Source organism: Bos javanicus, chromosome 4 (assembly GCF_032452875.1).
Source record: "Bos javanicus breed banteng chromosome 4, ARS-OSU_banteng_1.0, whole genome shotgun sequence".
In the NCBI taxonomy this organism is placed as follows: domain Eukaryota; kingdom Metazoa; phylum Chordata; class Mammalia; order Artiodactyla; family Bovidae; genus Bos; species Bos javanicus.
In genome coordinates, this window is record NC_083871.1 from 87,718,216 (window position 1) to 87,741,487 (window position 23,272).

A 23,272-nucleotide genomic window follows, 5' to 3' on the forward strand; every position below is an offset into this window, starting at 1 on the left:
TCCAATAACTCTGGCCACCTGATGAAAAGAACTGACCATTAGAAAAGATTCTGATGCTGGGAAAGATTGAAGGCAAGGAGAAGGGGATGACAGAGGATGAGATAGTTGGATGGCATCACAGACTCGATGGACATGAGTTTGAGCAAGCCCTGGGAGTTGGTGATGGACAGGGAAGCCTGGTGTGGTGAAGTCCATGGGGTCGCAAAGAGTCGGACATGACTGAGTGAGTGAACTGACTGATTCTACTCTGAGAGTTACTAATCCAAGAAGGGTTGTAGATGGAATGAGGAAAGGATGAAAAGCATGATGCAAACCACTGTCATGAATAATTTATGAAGAAAATAAAATTGAAAGGAAATGTGGTGCAGCCTCTACTTGGAATATGAACATGTCTTTCATTCTACCAGAACAGGAAACAAATGCGTATCAGAGGTAAGGTAACTTAACGAAACTGCAAAATGGGGGGTGGGGGGGGGGTAGGCTCTGAAAATAACTGCAGTATAAAAAGGGATTAACAGTCATCTTAATGTACGAAGAATACTTGTAAATCAGTATTTAAAAGATGAACGTCCAAATGGACAAAAAGGACTTGAACAGATAATTCAGCAAGATATAAATACGAATGACTGGTATGGAAATGCTGAACTTTGCTAACAGTAAAATAAAAACCAGTTGGCATTTATTTTATGATAATACCGAGTATGAAAGGAGGAAAAAAAACAGCACTCTCATATGCTGTTACGGTGGCAAAAACTGTTAATACTTTTGAGAACAATTTGGTAATCTGTATAAGAGTTTAAGTAATATTTATCTTCCATAATCCAGGAATACCACTTGCATAAATTTATCAAAGACGAATTTATGTAAGAATACAAATGACCATCTCAACACTTATTTTAACACTTTAAGAAAACTTAAGTATCTAAAAATAAAATTGAGACTCAGGCAGACAATGGTCTATTACACAGCTACTTAAAATCATACTCATGGAGAATATTTAAAGAATGCTCATGACATACGTTAAAAAAAAAAAAACAAACAAAACTGAAGTAATTCCAGTTTCATATATACAAAAGAGAAACAACAAACTGAGTTGTCTATAGGCTTTGGAAAGTAAGGCATTATTTAATGTTCTCTTTAATATTTTAGGGCTTCTCCGGTTGTTCAGACAGTAAAGAATCTGCCTGCAATGCAGGAGAAATGAAGTGAAGTCGCTCAGTCATGTCCGACTCTGCGACCCCGTGGACTGTAGCCTACCAGGCTCCTTGTCCATGGGATTCTCCAGGCAAGAATACTGGAGTGGGTTGCCATTTCCTTCTCCAGGGGATCTTCCTGATCCAGGGATCAAACCCAGGTCTCCCGCATTGCAGGCAGACGCTTTAACATCTGAGCCACCAGGGAAGCCCAATTCCCTGGTTGGGAAGATCCCCTGGAAAAAGGAGTGGCTACCCACTCCAGTATACTTCCCTGGAGAAGTCCATGGATAGAGGAGCCTGGTGGGCTACATTCCATACAGTTGCAGAGAGCTGGACAAAACTGAGCAACTAACACTGCCCTTCTTAATAGTAATTATTTTTAGAGCAGTTTTAGCATTGCTGAAACTTCCTCTTTAATGTTTTAAAAATTCTCTTAACAATCATATTATATAATACTTCTATTAAAGTGTTCTTAAAGTGTTATTAATGTAGGAAACACCTGAATCCCAGAATAAAGTGTTTCAAAATGAAAATATACAATAAAAGTGCCAAGTTCAGTTCAGTTCAGTTGCTCAGTCGTGTCCAACTCTTTGCAACCCCTTGAATGGCAGCACGCCAGGCCTCTCTGTCCATCACCAACTCCCGGAGTTTACCCAAACTCATGTCCATCCAGTCGGTGATGTCATCCAGCCATCTCATCCTCTGTCATCCCCCTCTCCTCCTGCCCCCAATCCCTCCCAGCATCAGGGTCTTTTCCAATGAGTCAACTCTTTGCATGAGGTGGCCAAAGTACTGGAGTTTCAGCTCAGCATCAGTCCTTCCAATAAACACCCAGGACTGATCTCCTTTAGGATGGACTGGTTGGATCTCTTTGCAGTCCAAGGGACTCTCAAGAGTCTTCTCCAACACCACAGTTCAAAAGCATCAATTCTTCAGTGCTCAGCTTTCTTCACAGTCCAACTCTCACAAACATACTTGACCACTGGAAAAACCATAGCCTTGACTAGACGGACCTTTGTTGGCAAGGTAATGCCTCTGCTTTTGAATATGCTATCTAGGTTGGTCATAACTTTCCTTCCAAGGAGTAAGCGTCTTTTAATTTCAGGGCTGTAATCACCATCTGCAGTGATTTTGGAGCCCAGAAAAATAAAGTCTGACACTGTTTCCACTGTTTCTCTATCTATTTCCCATGAAGTTATGGGACCAGATGCCATGATCCTAGTTTTCTGAATGTTGAACTTTAAGCCGACTTTTTCACTCTCCTCTTTCACTTTTATCAAGAGGCTTTTGAGTTCCTCTTCACTTTCTGCCATAAGGGTGGTGTTATCTGCATATCTGAGGTTATTGATATTTCTCCCAGCAATCTTGATTCCAGCTTGTGCTTCTTCCAGCCCTGCGTTTCTCATGATGTACTCTGCCTAGAAGTTAAATCAGCAGAGTGACAATATATAGCCTTGACATACTCCTTTTCCTATTTGGAACCAGTCTGTTGTTCCATGTCCAGTTCTAACTGTTGCTTCCTGACCTGCATACAGGTTTCTCAAGAGGCAGGTGAGGTGGTCTGGTATTCCTATCTCTTTCAGAATTTTCCAGAGTTTATTGTGATCCACACAGTCAAAGGCTTTGGCATAGTGGAAAAAGCAGAAATAGATGGTTTTCTGGAACTGTACAAAAAAGATCTTTATGACCAAGATAATCCGGATGGTGTGATCACTGACCTAGAGCCAGACATCTTGGAATGTGAAGTCAAGTGGGCCCTAGAAAGCATCACTATGAACAAAGCTAGTAGAGGTGATGGAATTCCAGTTGAGCTCTTTCAAGTCCTGAAAGATGATGCTGTGAAAGTGCTTCACTCAATATGCCAGCAAATTTGGAAAACTCAGCAGTGGCCACAGGACTGTAAAAGGTCAGTTTTCATTCCAATCCCAAAGAAGGGCAATGCCAAAGAATGTTCAAACTACTGCACAATTGCACTCATCTCTCACGTTAGTATAGTAATGCTCAAAATTCTCCAAGCTAGGCTTCAGTAACACATGAATCATGAACTTCCTGATGTTCAAGCTGGTTTTAGAAAAGGCAGAGGAACCAGAGATCAAATTGCCAACATCTGCTGGATCATCAAAAAGGCAAGAGTTCTAGAAAAACATCTATTTCTTCTTTACTGAGTATGCCAAAGCCTTTGACTGTGTGGATCACAATGTATTGTGGAAAAAGTACCAAAAATAGAGCTTAATATTTTGGGATGAAAATGAGTAATTTTTCCTTTAACATGAGATTTGTAATTTCACACTTAAGAGTGTTTTTTTCCCTTACAGAAGGAATTCCCATTTGTATCATTATAGAAGTAGAAAATCTGAAAAGGAAGTGGTTGTCGTGGTAATGATGGGGGCAAGACTTACTTTAATACTACTTTGGTAATTTTTAAAGATTAAACACTTATAACTCTCATCCATTCTCAGGAACCAGAAAAGAACATAAATTAATGGAAATAATCTGAAAAATACACATCCTTTCCAAAAAGTTGTTGAAGGGCTTCCCTGATAGCTCAGTTGGTAAGTAATCACCTGCAGTGCAGGAGACCCCGGTTCGATTCCTGGGTCGGGAAGATCTGCTGGAGAAAGGATAGGCTACCCACTCCAGTATTCTTGGGCTTCCCTTGTGGCTCAGCTGGTAAAGAATCCATCTACAATGTGGGAGACCTGGGTTCATTCCCTGGGTTGGGAAGATCCCCTGCAGAAGGGGAAGGCTATCCACTGCAGTATTCTGGCCTGGAAAATTCCATGGACTATATAGTTCATGGGGTTGCAAAGAGTCAGACATGACTGAGCGACTTTCACTCACTGACTTCTGAAAAGTTGTAAACAAAGCTAACCCACAAAAAGGTGGGGCAGAAGACCACAACATTCATTTCTGGCACAGTGATAGAACTTGAATGTTTGTTACACTAAAAGCAGCCGGTAAGCAGTTATATGCTGTCTTTCGGAAATCCAAAAAGGAAAGGCCATTTTCTTTTCCATCTATCTGTTATAAATCATACTGTCACTGGTTACATTTGGATGAAGTCCACCTGAATTTTGTAAACTGAAGCCAATATCTGATGGGAAAAACAACTTGCAAAGTAACATACTACAATAAACCTATGTTTATCCATCCACAGAATCAGCTGAAGTCTCCTAAATGGAAAAACAGAACAGGGGAAAAAGATATGGCTAGGAAAGAAAAATACTTGTAGAACTACTCTCTACTTTACGTCTTCCTCCACACAGTGAGTTACTTTGGGGGTCAGGGGAGCTTGAAGAAAAAAAAGAAAACTTCTATAAAGAAAAGAAGATGAAGGTACTATAGAATCGAATAGTAATTAGCAGTTATAAAATTATCAAGATTGTTACTGCTAACTTTTATTAAGCAACTGAGTATGTACCTGCCATTTCTTTCTTCTTTTCCTATTGTGGTTCCTCTCTATCATCAAGTATGCCCAGTTAGGTGGTTTAGACACTTGGGTCCACATTTTTCCCCTAACAATGCTACTAACTATGAAGAAAAAGACTGAATTAATTTCAAAATCAAATTTCTTTATTATTCTTATTATAGGGCGATATTCAAACCAGAACATTTCATGCAAAGATGGGCAAAATAAAGGACAGAAATGGGATGGACCTAGTAGAATTAGAAGACATTAAGAAGAGGTGGCAAGAAAACACAGAAGAAATATACAAAGAGATATTCATGACCCAGATAATCACAATGGTGTGATCACTCACCTAGAGCCAGACATCCTGGAATGCGAAGTCAAGTGGGCCTTAGGAAGCATCACTACAAAGCTACTGGAGGTGATAGAATCCCAGTTGAGCTATTTCAAATTCTAAAAGATGATGCTGTGAAAGTGCTGCACTCAATATGCCAGCAAATTTGGAAAACTCAGCAGTGGCCACAGGACTGGAAAAGGTCAGTTTTCATTCCAATCCCAAAGAAAGGCAATGCCAAAGAATGCTTAAACTACTACACAATTGCATTCATCTCACACGCTAGTAAAGTGATGCTCAAAATTCTCCAAGCCAGGCTTCAACAGTACATAAACTGTGAACTCTCAGATGTTCAAGCTGGTTTTAGAAAAGGCAGAGGTACCAGGGGATCAAATTGCCAACATCGTCTGGATCATCAAAAAAACAAGAGAGTTCGAGAAAAACATCTATTTCTGATTTACAGCTATGCCAAAGCCTTTGACTATGTGGATCACAACAAACTATGGAAAATTTTTTGAAGAGATGGGAATACCAGACACCTGACTTGCCTCCTGAGAAATCTGTATGTGGGTCAAGAAGCAACAGTTAGAACTGGACAGGGAACAGTAGACTGGTTCCAAATAGGAAAAGGAGTACATCAAGGCTGTATATTGTCACCCTGCTTATTTGTCTTGTATGCAGAGTACATCATGAGAAACGCTGGGCTGGAAGAAACACAAACTGAAATCAAGACTGCTGGGAGAAATATCAATAACCTCAGATATGCAGATGACACCACCCTTATGGGAGAAAGTGAAGAAGAACTAAAGAGCCTCTTGTTGAAAGTGAAAAAGGAGAGTGAAAAAGTTGGCTTAAAGCTCAACATTCAGAAAACAAAGATCATGGCATCTGGTCCCATCACTTCATGGCAAGTAGATGGGGAAACAGTGGAAACAGTGACAGACTATTTTGGGGGGGTCCAAAATCACTGCAGATGGTGACTGCATCCATGAATTTAAAAGATGCTTACTCCTTGGAAGAAAAGTTATGACCAACCTAGACAGCATTTTAAAAAGCAGAGACATTACTTTGCCAACAAAGGTCCATCTAGTCACAGCTATGTTTCTTCCAATAGTAATGTATGGATGTGAGAGTTGGCCTATAAAGAAAGGTAAGAATTGATGCTTTTAAACTGTGATGTTGGAGAATTCTCTTGAGAGTCCCTTGGACTGCAAGGAGATCCAACAAGTCCATCCTAAAGGAAATCCGTCCTGAATATTCTTTGGAAAGACTGATGCTGAAGAGAAAATGCCAATACTCTGGCCACCTGATGCAAAAAACTGACTCATTTAAAAGACCCTGATGCTGGGAAAGATTGTAGGTGGGAGGAGAAGGGGACGACACAAGATGAGATGGCTGGATGGCATCACCAACTCAATGGACATGAGTTTGAGTAAACTTTGAGAGTTGGCAATGGACAGGGAAGCCTGGCGTGCTGCAGTCCATGGGGTCACAGAGAGTTGGATACAACTGAGTGAATGAACTGAACAGAACTGATTCAAATCAAAGTTAAGACGTCCGATAAAAATGGGTGAGATAGAAACAGCACTGTCATACAAAAATTATCTTCACAGTAAATGCTGTATTTAATAATATTCATGATAAATATTCAATACCGACACAGATATACAAAAACACAGGAATACACACCCAAGAAGGCACCACATTTTGAAAACCTAGAAAGATTGAATCCTGTCATGATCTAGTTGAAATTACTTTGGGCAAATAATGTGGAGAAAAAGAAATATCTTGAGTTGCCCAGCAAGATGACACCTATTAAAGAGTCGTAAATTAAACCAAATATTCCAAGGTACAACCAATTCAAGAAGAGATAAATGATTCTTTATTGTCTATATAAAATACAGACATACAGCCAAGATGGAAAAGACTATACATGAAATCACTGAAGCAATAACATTTATGAAGCTAAAAAAGTTAATAACAAGCAGACTTTAGGAAACTTGAAAGCCCTCAGTATTAAGAAATATTTTCAATATAATTGGTAATTCACAGTTACTAGGGTTTCCACACATATGGATATATTCCCACACATACATATCTTCATGGTTAAAAATGGCCATCACAACTAACAAAAATCTAATATATTAGAAAAGCACCACTGATAGACTGTTGAAAAGAGCTCTCTACGGCAAACATGTAACATCTCTGAAAAGACAGATTTTGAAATATAGAAGCCAAAAAAGACAAGAAAATCAAAGAATACTAAGTTAGAAATAACATAAAGCCCAACCATGCTTCTGAAGCATCGGCCATCTTTGAGAAAGCACAAAACCATGAAACTGAAATCTCAATAGGAAGAAATCCCATGGCAGTATTGAAGTGATACTTTAAAATATTATAAAGAAAAAACAAAATACATAATTTTTACACAGAGAAGTAAGTGCTATGATACTCATCCACTTAGTCAACAAGTCAACCTGTTTAAAGCATTTGTGTGCCATAATAAGTGCTATATTTGTGGAATAAGATGATAACCAGGATAGAAATGTTTCCTTCATGGAACGTATATTGTAGAAGTCATTAAGATCTAGGTCAACATGTTTCTCAAAATATAGAGTAAATCAAAATTATCCCGGTGCAAGTTCAAAATTCTGATGTCCATCCCCAGAAATTCTGATTCAATAGGTATTGAACAGAACTCAAGATCTGTTTTTAATGAGCTTTAATGGAAAGAGAGATGTTTTAGCTCTGCTACTAATTAGGTAGCAGCTTTGGGCACTGGTCACTTATCCTCGTTTCTAAGATGGGAATGAAGTGAAATGAAGTCAACATCGCTCAGGTGTGTCTGACTCTTTGCGACCCCATGGACTAGTCCATGGAATTTTCCAGGCCAGAATACTGGAGTTGGTAGCCTTTCGTTTCTCCAGGGGATCTTCCCAACCCAGGGATCAAACCCAGGTCTTCCGCATTGTAGGTATATTCTTTACCAGCTGAGCCACAAGGGAAGCTGAAGAATACTGGAGTGGGTAGCCTATCCCTTCTCCAGCAGATCTTCCTGACCCAGGAATAGAATCAGGATCTCTTGCATTGCAGGTGAATTCTTTACCAACTGAGCTATCAGGGAAGCCCAAGATTGGAATAATTCTGCTTAAAAGGTTTACTCTACAGAATAAAAACATTTTTGAAGTGTTTTGCACAGTACCTGGCACAAGTGTATTCAAAATGGCACCATGAAAGTCAGAAAATCTGGATTCACACTGAACTAAGAAGCCTACCAAATATATAACACTGGAAAAGGCACTGAACCTCTGTGAGCTTCAGTTTCTATTTATGTAATTTGTGGGTAATAATGCCACTGATTAACACAAAGTTACCAGAAGAAAAAAATAATATTTTGGTAAGCTATAAGAAATACTACACAGAGATAATTATAGTAGAGGCTACCAGCAGTTTTTTTAAATTTTACTGATGTATCTATAGTTGATTACAATGTTGTATTTCATTTCTACTACACAGTAAAATGACTCAGTTACATGTATGTGTATTATTTCCCATTGCAGTTTACCACAGGATAATGAATACAGTTTCCTGTGCTATACAGTACAATCTTGTTGTTTTTATATATTAGTTTATATCTGCTAATCTCACACTTTCATTCCTTACTCCCCCCACCTGATCTCCCCCCTTGTACTTCATGTCCAAATCTGTTTTTCTTTCCTAGATACGTTCATTTGTGTCGTGTTTGGGATTCCACATATAAGTGGTAGCACATGGTTTGTGTCTTTTTCTTTCTGACTTCACTCGAGACTACCGGCATTCTTAGTCATAGCAAAGTATTATGGAAATATAATCCTTGAAAAAGAGGGGAAAGTCTTATGTGAGAAAAATTGAGAAAAAGGCTTTTTTTTTTTTTTTTTTACCTTATTTTCCCAACAAAGGGCTTCCCTGGTAGCTCAGCTGGTAAAGAATCCACCTGCAATGCAGAAGACCCCGGTTCTATTCCTGGGTCAGGAAGATCCACTGGAGATAGGATAGGCTACCCATCCTATTATTCTTGGACTTCCCTGCAGGTTCAGATGGTAAAGAATCCACCTGCAAAGTGGAGGACCTGGGTCTGATCCCAGGGTTGGGAAGACCCCTGGAGAGGGGAACGGCTACCCACTCCAGGATTCTGGCCTGGAAAATTGCATGGACAGAAGAGCCTGGTGGGCTACAGTCTATGGAGTCACAAAGAGTCGGACATGACTGAGCGACTTTCACTTTCCCAACAAAATGTACTTAATCCATTCAAGAGTTTGAGTACAGAATGTGTACCACCTGGGAAATGGTAACCCTCCAAATGTAAATCAGGAATATAGACTCCATACACATTAATAATACAAATCTTAATTCCTATGAGAACTCCACAAAGCCAAGTTGGATATAGTTTCACAAGCCAACAGTTGCTGGAAATACTACCCAAAGAAAAGAAAACCCTTGATTACTTAGTTCACTACTTAAGCATTACTACTGTATGAGCCACCAGGGAAGCCCAATGACATAAACAGAAACACAAGCTCACAGAGGGTCAATGACTTGTGTGGTGTTACATATTTAGTACACATATGAGCCTGATATGAAGCCACATTTTGTGACTTTCTAGTAGGCTGGTTGTTTCCCAGCAGCCATTTTGAATACACCTCTTCAGCATTTACATCTCTTTCTGTAACAATCGCCGGAGAAGGCAATGGCACCCCACTCCAGTACTCTTGCCTGGAAAATCCCATGGATGGAGGAACCTGGTAGACTGCAGTCCATGGGGTCGCTAGGAGTCGGACACGACTGTATAACTTTCAAGTAGACAACCTGAGCGACTTCACTTTTTTCACTTTTCACTTTCATGCATTGGAGAAGGAAATGGCAAGCCACTCCAGTGTTCTTGCCTGGAGAATCCCAGGGACGGGGGAGCCTGGTGGGCTGCCGTCTCTGGGGTCACACAGAGTCAGACACAACTGAAGCGACTTAGCAGCTGTAACAATCGCAGCCAAGCAATCATCTAATTCCATTGGTCGGCAATCTACCAGTTGAAAGGAAGTCGCCTGGAAAGCTTTTAAAAGGTATAGAAAAGGTATTTAAAAGGTATCCTGAAATTCTGATTCAGTGTGCCCAGGAGAGGGCCCTGGGACCCATCTATGCAAAATGCCTCCCAGGAAACTGTGACGTGAGCCAGAACCTGATCGCCTGTGATGCTGCGCTCTCCAGTCTACTCAGTGTGTTGGCTGTGCAACCAAACTCCAATGATGTTAGGCTAAAATCTTGCCTACTTCAGTTTCCACATTAGGCCTAGTTTTTTACTCTTGGGGCCACACACAACACAAGCCTAATCTGTCTCCAGGCCCTTCAGGTGACTTATATGATGTTTCAGACTTGATGACCCTAAATTTATCCACATCTTTTCATTTGTATTTAGTACCCAGAAGAGAGCACAATTCTCCTTTAGAAACCAATGGTGGGCTTCCCTGGTGGTACAGTGGTTAAGAATCTGCCTTGCAATACAAGAGACATGGGGTCAATCTCTGGTCTGGGACAATCCCACATGCCATGGGGCTACTCAACCTGTGCACCACAATGATTGAGCCTGTGCTCTAGAGCCCCCTCATGCCACAACTGCTGAAGCCCAAACACCTTAGAAGCCGTTCTCTGCAACAAGAGACACCACTGCAATGAGACCTCACACCGCAACTACAGAAACCCCACACAGCAATGAAGACCCACCACAGCCAAAAATAAATATTAAAAAAAAAAAAACAGTGATGATACTCCTTCATTAAAGGAATAATATTAACACAGTTTAAGTGTGCCTTTTACTAAACTGACAACAACATATTATGCTTACTTCTTTGTAATACCCTTACTAAAAATACTTACTTTGGAATATATTTATTTTGGAGCAATTTTAGGTTTACACAAAAGTTGCACATGTAGTACAAACAGCATCCATGGCCCCCTCACCCAGCTTGTTTTCCAAATGTTAACACATACAGTACCATAGTACATCTACCTGAACCAAAAATGAGTTTTCTTAATTACATCTTTTCCCAGAAATTACTTTCCTCAACACCTTTCTTTCATCCTAAACAGACTTTGACTTTTGTTTCATTTTATGATGCAAGTATAGGCTCTTACATTTCCTCTATTAAGATTCATAGCCATGATTTCATCTTGCAAGACTTCGACACAAAGACTCAAACCTTGAGTTTTACAAGATAGAATGTAATGCCTTATACTTGTTAAGATATTCTGAGTCAAGGTCCAAATAGACAGCATCTACTAGTGCCTCTAGATTCATGCCACACAGTGATCTGGTAAGCAACACTTCTATACTTTTATCTTGTGCGACAGGTTTGGGCTTGAGTAAGACAGAGGAACCAGGGATCAAACTGCCAACATTCGATGGATCATTGAAAAAGCAAGAGAGTTCCAGAAAAACATCTATTTCTGTTTTATTGACTATGCCAAAGACTTTGACTGTGTGGATCACAATAAACTCTGGAAAATTCTGAAAGAGATGGGAATACCAGACCACCTCACCTGCCTCTTGAGAAACCTGTATGCAGGTCAGGAAGCAACAGTTAGAACTGGACATGGAACAACAGACTGGTTCCAAATAGGAAAAGGAGTATGTCAAGGCTGTATATTGTCACTCTGCTTATTTAACTTCTAGGCAGAGTACATCATGAGAAACACTGGGCTAGAGGAAGCACAAGCTGGAATCAACATTGCCAGGAGAAATATCAATAACCTCAGATATGCAGATGACACCACCCTTATGGCAGAAAGTGAAGAGGAACTCAAGAACCTCTTGATGAAAGTGAAAGAGGAGAGTGAGAAAGTCGGCTTAAAGCTCAACATTCAGAAAACTAGGATCATGGCATCCGGTCCCATCACTTCATGGGAAATAGATAGGGAAACAGTGGAAACAGTGTCAGACTTTATTTTTCTGGGCTCCAAAATCACTGCAGATGGTGATTACAGCCATGAAATTAAAAGACGCTTACTCCTTGGAAGGAAAGTTATGACCAACCTAGACAGCATATTCGGAGAAGGCAATGGCAACCCACTCTAGTACTCTTGCCTGGAAAATCCTGTTGATGGAGGAGCCTTGTAGGCTGCAGTCCCTGGGGTCTCTAAGAGTTGGACACGACTGATCGACTTCACTTTCACTTTTTACTTTCATGCATTGGAGAAGGAAATGGCAACCCACTCCAGTATTTTGGCCTGGAGAATCCCAGGGACAGGAGAGCCTGGTGGGCTGCTGGCTATGGGGTAGCACAGAGTCAGACATGACTGAAGCGACAGCAGCAGCAGACAGCATATTGAAAAGCAGAGACATTACTTTGCCAACAAAGGTCCGTCTAGTTAAGGCTATGGTTTTTCCAGTGGTCATGTATGGACATGAGAGTTGGACTGTGAAGAAAGCTGAGCACCGAAGAATTGATGCTTTTGAACTGTGGTGCTGGAGAAGACTCTTGAGAGTCCCTTGGACTGCAAGGAGATCCAACCAGTCCATTCTAAAGGAGATCAGTCCTGGGTGTTTATTGGAAGGACTGATGCTGAAGCTGAAACTCCAGTACTTTGGCCACCTGATGCGAAGAGCTGACTCATTGGAAAAGACCCTGATGCTGGGAGGGATTGAGGGCAGAAGGAGAAGGGGACGACAGAGGATGAGATGGTTGGATGGCATCATCAACTCAATGGACATGGGTCTGGGCGGACTACAGGAGTTGGTGATGGACAGGGAGGCCTGGCGTGCTGTGGTTCATGGGGTCACAGAGAGTCAGACACAACTGAGTGACTGAACATAAACCTCTCTAGAGTTGCATTAAGCAACTTCTGAAGCACACACATCATCAATTAATCACTAACCTTAGAAATCTGTACATCCAGTTACTCTTTTATTCTTGCAAAGATATTTCCCTACCTCAGAAAGTTCAGACACATTGTACCTCTACATTTTTCATCTGTACTAGCCTAATTCAGCTTTGCATGTTGTTTTTCAGTTGAGAGGTGTAGTTATGTGCACAGTGGAAGAAGTCCATGCCCAAAATGAGTCTGAAGTCCTTAGGGAAAAAAAGGAAACTCTCTTAACAACTACTGGCCATTCACTGAAGCAATTAATGACCCTGAGTGAAAACTGATGCCCATAGGAAGTCCACAGAGAATTCCTGATGAGTCACAAGCTAAAATCAGAAGAAAGAGAAAGTTGGGATTGTAGTATTTCTCCGTCAAGAAAAGAGTTCCATTCATTGTCATAAAATTAGTTACTGGCTTTAATTATTACAAAAAGTTTAGTGAACAGAATGGCTCATGTACTATTAGCAAGTAATATTTAAGGGCTTATTAACTGCTATTTAAGATAGGAATTTACTATTGAGATTCTGATTAAAAAGGATAAATTAGACATGCGGACCCACAGATAGCTAAGCTCAGCTCTATCAATCAGTGCCAGAAGATTTTTCTAAACAGCTTAGTTCTCCACAAAAGATCTGAATAATTTCCAATTCTGTTTATCTCTCAAAACCAGGCTGTGGAATTAGTTTTTAAATTGCAAAAGAGAATCAACAATGCTTTCAAGGAAGGCTGCAAACTCACAGCCTTCCTATTATACGTGTGAGCTTCTTAAAAGGGGAAGCCATTAAAAACATCTTTTAAAAGGCATCAGAATGCCAGAAACAAAGCTCTTCAAACTCACCTCATAGTAACTCCGAACCGCATTGCAAAATGCTTCGTCGGCTACAATCTGGGTTTCCCCATTGAGGAAGGCCTGGAACCGTTCTTTCAGTAACTGCAACTGCTGCTTGTTAAGCTGTAAGAAAAAAAGAAGTGGGGGGTGGAATCAGATTAAAAAAAACTGGCTAATCCGTGACACATAATGCTTTTTAAGAGTTATATTTGCCACGTGTGTCTCAGACTCAATACTCAGAATTCACTTTATGGGTCAGTTTTTAAAAGCTTGTAAGTTACTGCCCCCAGAGAAGACAATGGAACCCCACTCCAGTACTCTTGCTTGGAAAATCCCATGGACGGAGGAGCCTGGTAGGCTGCAGTCCATGGGGTCACTAAGAGTCGGACACGACTGAGCAACTTCACTTTCACCTTTCACTTTCATGCATTGGAGAAGGAAATGGCAACCCACTCTGGTGTTCTTGCCTGGAGAATCCCAGGGATGGCGGAGCCTGGCGGGCTGCTGTCTATGGGGTCGCACAGAGTCGGACAGGACTGAAGCGACTTAGCAGCAGTAGCAGCAGCAAGTTACTGCCCCACGAACTTTGGAATACCTGATACTGAAAACGGAATCCAAATATCTGCCCCAAACAGCATTTTTGTGATGACTACACTCCAATCTCTTTGCAGAGAAAGGGGAAAAAATCTAAAATTCAAATGAGAAGTTAACTGCTTGCCAGCTGTCCTGAACAGAGAGCAGAGGGATAAGAATTCTTGGAGGTGAGTGGACAACCAACAGCTCTGAACAGGACAGGAAAGACAGAGACTCAGAGAAAGAATTTTCTAGATAGGACATCTGTTGGATGCTAAAAGCTTGGATTATCATGAAAAAACATCTCAGTGCTTGAGCTGAGATAAAGGGATGACGAGGAGGGGAACAGAGAGGCAATGGGGGCAGTGAGTGCATCTCCAGGCAGGCGAGGGGAAGGCAGTGACTCAGGGAGAGGAGTGTAAGTTTACAACCACGTTTGCTCACCTGGAGCTATCTACCAGGTTACGGAGGGTAGGTTAGACACGGACCATGACTTACTAACCACATCTTCTAGTCATCAACTACAAGCAGAAGCAGCTATTTCATTTCTACAGCTCACTGCAAAACGAGAGCGAGGAGCCCCTTAATGAAAAAACTGATTTCAAGACAGCAGCAAAAGAGCATTCAACCGGGCATGGGACCCTTCTAAGCAGGAGCCCGTGTGGCCGCTCTAAACACAGCTCACGCACACATAAAAAACATACATATATATATATATATATATTTTTTTTTTTTTTAAAGCTTAACTGGAGACAGAACATAGTCTTGCAGAGAAAACAACAAATCCTGAGATATATAGGGACAAGGAAGGAGTGATCTCTCCATTTCAGTCATCCTCATCAGACTGTTAAAAGAATTCAGCCCAGTTCTGGATTCTATGGAGAGTTGTGAAGCATTTGGAATCGTGCCTAAGACAAAATGATTAAAGGATTAGAAAGACTAAACAAACTGGGATGATTTGGCTTCGAAAAGAAGGCTGATATGAAGTAAGTTTAAAACTGTTCAAAAGGCTTGTTAAAATGCCATTCAAATCAGAGAGACATGCTCTTTCAAAACATGGGTTTTATTTAGGAGTCTAACAAACAAGACAGCCTGTGAAAAAAATCACTGCTGGTAGAAACAAATTGATAAAGAAGTGTCCTACTGTGCTCCAGTGTAAAAAACCTCTTGCCCTGAGCAGTGGAGAGAGAAGCTGCTGCTACTGCTAAGTCGCTTCAGTCATGTCCGACTCTGTGCAACCCCATAGACGGCAGCCCACCAGGCCCCCCCGTCCCTGGGATTCTCCAGGCAAGAACACTGGAGTGGGTTGCCATTTCCTTCTCCAGTGCATGAAAGTGAAAAGTGAAAGTGACGTCGCTCAGTCCTGTCCGACTCTCAGCGACCCCATGGACTGCAGCCTACCAGGCTCCTCCGTCCACGGGATTTTCCAGGCAGGAGTACTGGAGTGGGGTGCCATTGCTTCTCCAATGCATAAAAGAGAAAAGTGAAAGTGAGCATTCCATTTTTCAGGTTATCTTCTTCATTTTAGGGAAAGCTAAACCAAGCTGGAAAGCAGGAATATCAACATCATATTACATTCTTCATTTCTATATAATGTACAGAGAATGAAAGGAGGTACCTTGTGTGTGTGTGTGTGTACTAGCAAGGCAAATTAAGCCCATGCCTTTCCTTCTCTAAACACAGTTCACCAAAGGGCCCAGATGGAAGGAGGATGGCAATTGCTGAGAGCGAGACCACTGATAGCACTCTAGTTGCCAAGCACTGGGAATCGCCAAGGAGGGCTTCAATTTGCAAACCAAGTGTCCAGGTATTCAGAAAATAGTGGAAAGGGACTCGGGAGGGATGACAATGACCTGGAGAGGATGTCAATGATCATTTGTCCCATCTCCCTTGTTTGAGAAATAAATATTATTCAAAACCTAGAAACTGGGGCATCTTTATTCAGTTTTCTTCTATCAGAGGCATTTTGTTCTGTAGGAACTCCTTTAAATCTCTGCAGTTTCTAGTTTGCCAGTGTTTAGGTTTAGCCATTGTTGCGATGAGTTATGTTCTGGTGATTACGACATGGAACATTCCTGAATATGAATGGAGAGAAGGAGATTTGCACAAACCATCTTCTTAGAAACTCTTAACAATGCTCATTTCCTTCACAAAACATGCCAGAGCATTAGGCTTCAACTTTTTTATAGATAAAAATTACTGTAGTTACATTTAAGACATAAAATGATAGCTATATTATAACAATATACGAACAGTCAATCAGAAAATACTTTATTAGCACAGAGAAAAGCTCTACAATTCCGTAAAAAAGAGATATGGAGGAAAAAAGGCAATTTAAAATCTATCAGTGGGAAGGCAGAAAGCAGAGTTTCCAAAAAGCTATTTGCATTATCAAAATAAACTGTATGATAAATCAATAGATAGAGACCAATGTAATAGACCCAAGAAATAGATTCAAATACAACTAGAAGTATACTATAAAATACCTTTATGGCACCTCAAATCAGTAGTAAAAGATGGTTTCTTCAATCAATGGTGTTAGAATAACTAGGTAGCCATGCAGAAAAAATTAAATTGAACCATAACACAAGGTTACAGCCCAGATGAATTACCTGTAACTTCTTATACCATAAAGGTATAAAGAAATGGGAGAAATCCTTTAAACACTGATATGAGAAAATTTGTTTTAAATCATGAATCAAAATCTACAGGTCCTAAATTTAACTGCATAAACATTAAAAATAAATTAAAAATAAATTGTGGTAATCATTTTTCCACATAGATATGTGTCAAATAATTACATTATATACTTAAACTTACAAAATATTATAGGTCAATTATATCTTTAAAAAAAAATAAATTTAGCATTAACAAAATCACTGAGGGAAAAAAAGGCCAGGAAAAAAATACTTGCAACTCATATCCTAAAGAACTAATTTTCTTTTTTTTTTTTAATTTAATTTTTTTTCCTTTTTTTTATTTTTTATTTTTAAACTTTACATAATTGTATTAGTTTTGCCAAATATCGAAATGAATCCGCCACAGGTATACATGTGTTCCCCATCCTGAACCCTCCTCCCTCCTCCCTCCCCATACCATCCCTCTGGGTCGTCCCAGTGCACTAGCCCCAAGCATCCAGTATCGTGCATCGAACCTGGACTGGCAACTCGTTTCTTACATGATATTTTACATGTTTCAATGTCATTCTCCCAAATCTTTCCACCCTCTCCCTCTCCCACAGAGTCATAAGACTGTTCTATACATCAGTGTCTCTTTTGCTGTCTCGTACACCGGGTTATTGTTACCATCTTAATTTTCAAACACACGTATCTTGGAAATTGACAAGAGTCTAACCTATAAGACAACAGAAATATAGACTAAATGGATACACTCAGAGAAATGAATCAAGTTATGAAAGCATGCCTAACAATTTACATTTTTCTTTTTCTAACTGAAGTCTACATGAGAGCAGAAGGATTCGGGAAGATGATGGAATAGGAAGCACCAGAAATCTGTCTCCCACCTAAATAACAACTGCATTGGCAGTATGTGTCTGATGTAAATATTTTGGAACTCTGGAATCCCTTTAAGGCTTTCAACATGACAAGGAAGGCTTGAGTTAAAACTGCAGTTAATTTTAACCAATTTCAGCTCTGCACAGTAGCACTTTCCACCCCCTCAAGACCCATAGTATCTTAAAATTTTAAAAAAGCCAACAACCCAACTTTTCATAAGTTACTGTTTTCAGTCACTAAGTCATGTTTGACTCTTTGCAACCCCATAGACTGCAGCACGCAGGGCTGCCCTGTCCTCCACTATCTCCTGGAGTTTGCCCAAATTCGTGTCCATTGAATAGGTGATGCTACTTAACCATCTCATCCTCTGTTGCCCCTTTCTCCATTTGCCTCAATCTCTTTGATCATCAAGGTCTTTTCCAGTGAGTCAGCTCTTCACATCAGGTAACCAAATTATTGGAGCTTCAGCATCAGTCCTTGCAATGAATAATCAGGATTGATTTCCTTCAGGATTGACTGGTTTGATCTCCTTGCAGTCCAGGGGACTCTCAAGACTCTTCTCAAGGATCACAGTTCAAAAGCATCAATTCTTCAGTGCTCAGCCTTCTTTATGGTCCAACTCTCACATGTGTACATGACTACTGGAAAAACCATAGCTCTGACTATATAGACCTTTGTCAGCAAACTGATATCTCTATTTTTTAATGCTCTGTCTCAGTCTGTCATAGCATTCCTTCTAAGGAGCAAGCATCTTAATTTCATGGCTGCAGTCACCATCCACAATGATTTTGGAGTCCAAAAAAAAAAAAAAAAAAAAAATCTGTCCCTGTTTCCACTTTTTTCCCCTTTATTTGCCATGAAGGGATGGACTGGATGCCATGATCTTAGTTTTTTGAATGTGAGTTTCGAGCCAGCTTTTTCACTTTCCTCTTTCATGCTCATCAAGAAGCTCTTTAGTTCCTCTTCACTTTCTGCCATGTAAATAACACTACATCCAAATAGTGGTAATCCTATTAGCTTTATGAAAAAAAAATATGACCAAGTTATCCTATGTACTGATATGAAAAGATCTTCAAAATATCTTGGGAAAGGAAACAATATAGAAAAGTACGTAAAATAAGCCACCACTCCCATTTTTATTCTGAAAAATCAGAACATATATTTGCTTCCATACACGGAAACTATGGAAGAAGGATGTCCTTGGACACTGGACATATGGAGAATAAGGATGAAAAAAATTTTCAACTTGTATCATTTTATTCATTTTAAGTTTTAAATCACAGGATACTTTTTATATACTCAAATTTTAGTTTTCTTTTTAAATTAAGTTTTAATAGCCACTTTACACATTTTTAAACTCAGAACAATTATAACCCCCTGCACATTGTTTAAATCAGATCATCCTGCAGAAAGGCTGAACAAACCAATTTACTTTTTTCATTTCTCCTTTCAGGTATAAGATTTGAACTTGACTGTGTATCCCCCACACCTTTTTTTTTTTTTTTAATTTCAAGGTTGAGAACTTCAAAGAAACAGAAAAAGCTGTAACAACCATGGTACTCAACAGTCTACTTAATGCATTACCATATCAAGTAGTTGCTCAGTTTCCATTTGAGCCTATTAAAACTAAAATAGACACACACATACACATGCTACCTTTATACCTCACTATGAAGCTCATTTTAATTTTAGACATCTATGAAGGAAAAACTGTGGTGTTGGAGAAGACTCTTGAGAGTCCCTTGGACTGCAAGGAGATCCAATCCGTCCATCCTAAAGGTAATGAGTCCTGAATATTCATTGGAAGGACTGATGTTGAAGCTGAAACTCCAATACTTTGGCCACCTGATACGAAGACCTGACTCATTTGAAAAGACCCTGATGCTGGGAAAGATTGAGGGCAGGATGAGAAGGGGACGACAGAGGATGAGATGGTTGGATGGCATCACCAACTCAATGGACATGAGTTTGAGCAAGCTCCAGGAGTTGGTGATGGACAGGGAAGCCTGGCTTGCTGCAGTCCATGGGGTAACAAAGAGATGGATATGACTGAGAGACTGAACTGAACTGATGAATGAAAAAAACCTGGTTCCCTATGCCTTTCATAAATGCTAGTTCTATACTATCTAAGACCAAACAAACTAAATGTTACTTCTCTTCTTCAATACAGGCATTCAGGAACTTGGAGACAGGTACTAGAATAAACTTTAGAATAAACTTCTATTCTAGAATTAAACTCTAGAACAAACTTTCCCAGTTCCCTCCAACATCCTAAGAGTACTCTTCAGTTTGTCTGTATATTAAGCATTACCTAGTTAAGCAAAACTTACTTACATAATACTAAATATAAGAAAGCACTCTGAACACTACAACATCATGACACTCATTAGAACAGCAATGTCCCTCCTCAAATATACTCAATAGACTGATCATGATTATCCTAGGGTCATGTGGCCAACACAGACAAGTGGGAGAAACACTTCCCACATTCTAAGCACTCTGTGTCTATTAGTTCAAACTAAAACAAATGAACTCCTCCTGGCAGTCACATCAACTGACTCATATCATGCTTATAATCAACAAAAATTCTAAAATATTCTTACGTGTGCTTCATCAAGCCACATTTCATCTTAACTCCATTTACTTGATCCATTGTTCCAGTTGACTTTTTTTCCTTGGGATTGATTCCTTCACTCCATGACCAAAGAACCCTCCCAGCTGTTATAACACTAACATAATAAGATGCTATCTGCAGTCTTCAGATAATTATAAAAAATCAGTTCAGAATTAAGCAAAGGGGGAAACCTGGCATATGCATACCTCCTATTTGACATAATCGATTAACATTTTGGAGGGCAGCCAGTTTTGTCAGCCTATATTTTAGTTTCATCCATGGACTGTCTTCACACTAGTCTATTTACTAAAAAATGAATATTTTTCTAAAGTAAAAAAAAAAATTGACCACCTGAAATTATTTAATGGGAATTTAGAAGAGCTTTTTATATGAAACTAAACTAGAACATAAATATCCTTGCTAGAAATCAGCCTTATATAAAGAACACTTAAAATACTAACAGTTACAGCTAAGTTTTATAAATCTGGGCTTGCAGTGATAATTTATTCATAATAATGGTGGCCTCAGAAAAAATACTTGTAGAGTTCAGAGATGGTGTATGTTCCTTAGAGTGTTGGGGGTTTTTTGGTTTGTTTTTTTTAGGTTTTATTTTTCTCCCTGTTCAAATTATATCCTAGTCTTTTCATTCTAAGTCATGACCAACTGAAGGATTAGCCCGAATCCTGGCTACAGCTGGAGCCCAACCATTATGCTACTCAGGAACTGGAGAGCCACCACTGTGTGAGCCTGCCTTGACCTGCAGTCCTCATCATGAGTGTTAACACTCATGGCAGGCACTGCATGACCTCCTGGTGAGTGAAGGAGACCAGCAGCAGACTCTACAGCAGAGTGGCAGGTGACCAGTGGCGGAGGTGGGGGGTGACAGTGGGTTGGTGTGCACAAAAATCTTAAATAAAGTAGAAAAACACTCTTCAAGGAGGTAAAGGGTTTATTCCATGTAAAGATGGTCTCAGAAACGCACAAAGGCATAGCTTTAACTCCCGTTAATGAAACGAAGGAAAAGATATTAGCTGGAGATTATGGGACAGGTTTTGCTTTTTCCTTTGCTATGGACACTCTGCCAAAAATATTTGCTTAAAACCACTGGAAAAATAGCCTTCTAGGTTTCTGAAACAGACTTCCCCAAACTGCCTGTCAGAACAGAGTAACAAAGGAGTTCCAGCCCATCTCATACATTATACAATCCTGTGGGAGTCACTGCTATTAACAATTTCCTATCCAAAATCACTGCAGATGGTGACTGCATCCATGAAATTAAAAGATGCTTACTCCTTGGAAGGAAAGTTATGACCAACCTAGACAGCATATTAGAAAGCAGAGACATTACTTTGTCAACAAAGGTCCATCTAGTCAAGGCTATGGTTTTTCCAGTAGTCATGTATGGATGTGAGAATTGGACTATAAAGAAAGCTGAGTGCCGAAGAACTGATGCTTTTGAACTGTGGTGTTGGAGAAGACTTTTGAGAGTCCCTTCGACTGTAAGGAGATCCAACCAGTCCATCCTAAAGGAAATCAGCCCTGAATATTCATTGGAAGGTCTGATGTTGAAGCTGAAACTCCAATCCTGTGGCCACCTGATATGAAGAACTGACTCATTGGAAAAAACCCTGATGCTGGGAAAGATTGAAGGCAGGAGGAAAAGGGGAAGACTGAGGATGAGATGGTTGGATGGCATCACCGACTCAATGGACGTGAGTTTGGGTAAGGTCCGGGAATTGGTGATAGACAGGGAGGCCTGGCATGCTGCAGTCCATGGGGTCACAAAAGTCGGACACGACTGAGCGACTGAACTGAACCAAATGACTTCTCACTCTGTTCTATCACTGCAGGTATTTCAGACATGTGAATACGTGAATATGCCCAACTAAGACTACAAATACCATCCTCACCTGACAATGGGCATAGTCAAGTGACCAAATGAAAGCCCGTGAGATGTAGGCAAAACTGTGTGTGATTTCTAGGAAAACATAAAGAATAGCTGAAGCAAGCCCCTCCTTGCCTCTTTCCTCTGTTTCCACTGGCTGAAATTTGACCTGCTAACTAGAACTGTCACTTAGCCCAAGATGATGGTGAAGCAATAAGATAAAAAGAGCCTAAGACCCTCCCCAGTGCAGAGCAGTCACTACAACCCAGGACTGCCACCTCTCAACTTCCTTTTATACGAAAAAGAAATGAACATTGCTATGAATGGATTGGGATTCCCAGGTGGCACCAGAGGTGAAGAACCTATCTGCCAATGCAGGAGATGTAAGAGATGCGAGTTCAATCCCTGGGTTAGGAAGACTCCTTGGAAGAGTGAATGCAACCCATTCCAGTATTCTTGCCTGGAGAACCCCTTGGGCAGAGGAGCCTAGCAGGCCACAGTCCACAGGACTGCAAAGAGTCGGACACGACTGAAGTAACTTAGCACACACACACAAACAGATCACTCTTTTGGGGGAGTGGGGGTAGGATAACTGGTCATATGGCTGAACCAAATCCTAACAGCTAGAAATCTCAATGACATACCCCATTAAGAAGGCAATGCCCTAGCACTACCATCCCTGGCTAGTAAAGCTTATCCTGATTCACTCTAAACCAAGATATTCTTTCCATATGCTATATTATATGAAAAAGTCCTCATTCAGTGAACTTGCCCCAGTGAACAGTGAATACCAGACTCCAAGTGCCTGAGGCAGCCTAAAAATAAAGTTATTTGGACAGACAGTTGTACTGGTCCCACAGTTATTGAAACGGGGAACTTTTAAAAGCCCCAGGTTTGCAAATACTGCTTTAACATATTTTATAATAGCATGTACACTAAGTGATGAGTACAGAGCAGAAAAATCCATTGCATCGTGGACAATGGGCCCCAGGTGAGGCTTACCAAGCTGCTAAATATGACTTCT

General features: G+C 40.3%; 1 protein-coding gene across 11 annotated transcripts in view; it reads right to left on the bottom strand.

Annotated features, from left to right (window-relative positions):
- Positions 1-23,272, bottom strand: part of CADPS2 (calcium dependent secretion activator 2) — a 591,026-nt gene that overhangs the window by 426,677 nt on the left and 141,077 nt on the right. For all 11 annotated transcript variants that reach the window (XM_061414557.1, XM_061414550.1, XM_061414559.1 and 8 more), the window contains exon 2: positions 13,671-13,784. In XM_061414557.1, coding sequence (XP_061270541.1) covers positions 13,671-13,784 — 114 coding nt within the window. The remainder of the gene's footprint in view (positions 1-13,670; positions 13,785-23,272) is intronic.